Source organism: Papaver somniferum, chromosome 10 (assembly GCF_003573695.1).
Source record: "Papaver somniferum cultivar HN1 chromosome 10, ASM357369v1, whole genome shotgun sequence".
In the NCBI taxonomy this organism is placed as follows: Eukaryota; Viridiplantae; Streptophyta; class Magnoliopsida; order Ranunculales; family Papaveraceae; genus Papaver; species Papaver somniferum.
Window position 1 is genome coordinate 131,567,114 of NC_039367.1, and position 4,346 is coordinate 131,571,459.

Sequence of the window (4,346 nt, forward strand, 5' to 3'; positions counted from 1 at the left end):
AAGCATCACCATTGCCTTGTATCCGCTGAGGTCCTCGTTGTAAAAATTCTCATGGAAAGGTGGACGTGCAAGCTGCTGGTCTGAACGCGGAGTTACTGCTGACGTGTTTTCACCATGGAGTACATACCGCCGACATTTCTATACGGAAGAGACGATGCCACTACCTGTATTACGGTTGTTGAATGCTGCTACAGCTAAGCTAACGTTATGGAGTGCTATCAACTCGATGCCAACAAAGAACAAGCCAAGAAACGTAAAATTTCTAAGTGCTCCAACGAAGACCATTCGTACAGATGGATTCCATGTTGCCAGTAGGAAAACAAGCATTAAACGATGAAGGATAAATAACTCAGAATGGAGCATGAAATCCTCAACGGGGAGCAAGGATAAGCAAGAGATGTTTCCGAATTCCGGTAAAGAATAGGGGCAAGTATTAATACTTTGTCGTAATATATTCTTTACCGAAATTCTTACACGAAGAGCGCAAAAAATCGAAGACATACAAGTTTTTATTTCACACTCCAATCAAGGGTGTGATCCAAGAAAGGTGGCGTCTAAAGCTACTATACATATGATAACGATTGCAGGTCAACCATTACTGCCATTAACTCTGGACCAGAAGATGTTTCCAACTGATGCTCTTATAAATGGGAAGAAGATGAGATTGAAGGTTGAAGAGCCTTCGATCTTATCTTCGATCTCCTTCCAAGTTAAACGATCAAATGCAACATCATTGTTACCCGAAGATGAAGATGATTACTATAAAGCCTGACGACGAAGACTCGAGTAAACCGATGGTATAAGTAACTAACCCAAAAATGCAGTCACTGCACACCTGATAACCAATATTTCCACTGCGGCAGTATATCGAAAGAAGCATATATTGTGTACCTGCCAACTACTATCTAAAGCTATGAAGCATGAAAATCGAAGTCGTCATAGCATGCCGGAGCTGTGTATGTGTCATCGTTATTGCTACCACCTGGTGCTGTTGTGAGAATGGGGCATCATCGAACAATACGTTGAAAAACTACATCGGATATGCCCGTTGCTGTCGTGGTGCACCATTGATGTTGTTCCTGGATGAGGCCCGATTAAGCGTCATGAAGTACATTCGACTTAAGCGATGAAGATCATTCAAGTCAGAGAAGAATAGGGTGAAGAACCTTCGTCTACCTTGATACCGATAAAGATTGAACCAAGGTACGGGTTCTATTATATCAAGATGTTCGATAACTACGACGAAGAATAGGGGCAAGTATTAATACCTTGCCGCGTTATATTCTTCACCAAAGTTCCTCCAAAAAGAACACAAAAGCCTTTCGACAAGGGGGCATCTAAAGCAAACAACAACCGATGCAATGACAAACAAGGTGGAAATGATTTTTCTCAAGGATTGTTCACCAACAACCCTCAAGAAAAGGGGAAAATTATATAAACTATAATCTGTATTGACACGTGGAGAACAATCAGAATCCGCAGCTGGATATAATTGTACAACAGCATGTACCGAATCATTTGCAAGTCTGCTTCATCATTAAGCTAAGGATAAACAGATCATTTGGCGGAAGATATTTTCCCCTTAAAATCCTGACGATTAGGTCTGAGAAAGGGGCGACTTCTTCTCTTCTCTCTCGACCTAAAACCTCTCTGCACTTCCCTCTTTTGTAATGAAGTTCCATTGGAACTGAGCAAGGATTAATGAAAACCTTAACTCTCTTTTACCCGTGATGTAGACATTCTGTTGAACCACGTATATTTCTATGTTCTATTTTACTTTACTGCACTTAATTTTGCTATGATTTATGTTTATATCTCATTCTATCTGTTGATATATCGTTTCTTTCATTTGGTTGTGATACCAAATTAAGGGTATTCACAGATGCTGTGCTCGATGGAGATGGTGTTGTGATCAGTCGTTTCTACACAGTTGGAGCTCAGGAAGTCTTAATGTGATCAGAAACATGATCGAGGAGAAGGCAGCTGATATAGGAACTCGGAGAGAAGTCAGGAAAGATACGAGATGATGTTACTCGTCATCGGCGATGGAGCTGTTATCAAGATCGAGTAATAACAGGGAATGAAGTTGATCGACTTTTATTGCTGTAATGATGGTGAACTACCGTGGATAGAATGGCAATGGGGATTTGTTGTGGACTGAGCTTGGAAATTATGGTGAAGAATGCAGAGTGATTAATGGAAGTGATGGTGAACACAGAGAAGCTCGTGATGATCACTATTAAATGTTATTAGATATATATATATGGGCCCACATATATTAAGAAGATTTGCATAAATAAAGATCATATTATATTGAAGATATTGAAGATATTAAATTGAAGACTGGAAGATATTGAAGATCATGCAATATATTTTGTACATAGCAAGTCTCATATAAATTAGGAGTAGAATTTATAATATTTTATTTTCTCTTAATTTTTCTTTTATTTCTTTATATTTTATATCTTTGTAAATCAAGTAATGTAATTACATATATATATATATGTGAATATAATTCTAAGTCTAACCAAGTTGGAAAGACAAGTAAACAAGAGGTTTGTCCATTTCTATGATGGTATACAATAGCTAGTGAGTAAAAGATCCATAATCCAAGTAAGTTTCTCCACTTTTTTGTTTAGTCAATTGAAATGGTAACTCCTCCTTCTTCTCCAACCAAAAAACCAGATGATTCTCCTTCGGAAACTCCAATTGAACCCACACCAAAAGTGGCGATTAATGATCCGTATGCGATTCACCATTCGGATAATACTAGTCTTGTTTTGTTCACTCCTCTCTTGAATGGCGACAATTATGGAATTTGGGCACGTGGAATCACCATGGCTCTTTCCGCCAAAGACAAGATGAATTTTATTAATGGGTCAATTTTGGAACCCGAGGATTCAAACTTGTATGCTAGATGGAAAAGATCTACTAATCTTGTTAAGATGTGGATCACCAACTCAATAGAACCAGATATAAAATCTAGTTTTATGTATGTCGATTCAGCATATCGACTCTGGAATGAACTCCATGATCATTTTTACCAATCCAATGCTCCCAAAAAATTTGAGTTGAAACATGCAATTTCCACTCTAAAAATTGAAGGGATGTCTTTATCAATGTTTTTCACAAAGATGAAAGCATTATGGGAGGAGCTGGACGCAACTTCCATGGGCACTACCCCATGTATTTGTGATGCAGGAAAAGAAATTGCCGAACACCGCAACAGAGATAAGGTGATGGAATTTTTGCAAGGTCTTGATGACAGATTTGCGAATGTAAAAAGTTCTATTTTGTTGATGGATCCTATTCCATCAATCAATAAGGTTTACAACCTTGTTCGTCAGGAAGAAAAACAGTTACATATTTCTACATCCTCCAATGTTCAAGTTGAGAGTGCAGCCCTTTTTAATCAAAGAAGTGAATCAAAGTATTCAAAAGGTCCGGCGAATAAGAAACCTAGACCTTTTTGTGACCATTGTAATATGATTGGTCATTCTCGAGAAAAATGTTGGAAGCTGAATGGTTATCCACCAAATTATGTTCCAAAGTCCAAAGAAAGACAAGGGACAATGCTTGCCACATCAAGGAACGAGAAAGAATCTTCGACACCAAAAGAATCGTTCACAGCTGATGATTATCAAGAGTACATGAAGTTCAAATCTTTTATGGCTTCCAAAGGTGGTGATTCTTCTGTTGTTTCATCAGCAAATCTTGCAGGACCATACGAAGAAGATGCAGATTGGTCTGGCTAATCAAGTAGGAGGTCTTTATTATCTCCAACAAAGTTCGATAAATTCAGTTAGAAATAATAAGTCATTTGATTTATGGCATTGGCGTCTAGGGCATCCATCCTTGGAACGTCTAAAATTTTTAAGTAGTAATTTTAATTATATTAATTCCAGCTGCACTCACAAGTGTGAGATTTGTCCTTTAGCAAAACAATCAAGGTTAACTTTTAATAAAAGTAGTATTTCTAGTAAATCTCCTTTTGAGTTAATTCATTGTGATTTATGGGGACCGTTTTCGGTTCCATCTTTAAATGGTGCACGATATTTTATTACTATTGTTGATGATTATACACGTTGCACTTGGGTATTCTTAATGAATTCAAAATCTGAAACAAAAAAATATTTAGATTATTTTTTTAATTTTGTGATAAATCAATATAAGTCAAAAATTGGTACTATCTCGTGCGGATCTAGAAAAATCTATATTCCACAGATTCAAAAATTTCGTTCCGATAATGGAACCGAATTCCTGACAAAGGGCTTACAACAATGGTTTCTCCAAAATGGAATTTTACATCAAAGGAGTTGTGTATACACTCCACAACAAAATGGTGT

At 37.3% G+C, this 4,346-nt stretch overlaps 1 protein-coding gene across 1 annotated transcript; it reads left to right on the plus strand.

The window, feature by feature from the left end:
* Positions 1 to 2,648: 2,648 nt before the first annotated feature.
* Positions 2,649 to 3,755, plus strand: LOC113316222. Its single transcript, XM_026564441.1, has one exon. The coding sequence runs from the start codon at positions 2,649 to 2,651 to the stop codon at positions 3,753 to 3,755; it is 1,107 nt and encodes a 368-aa protein (XP_026420226.1).
* Positions 3,756 to 4,346: the final 591 nt, after the last annotated feature.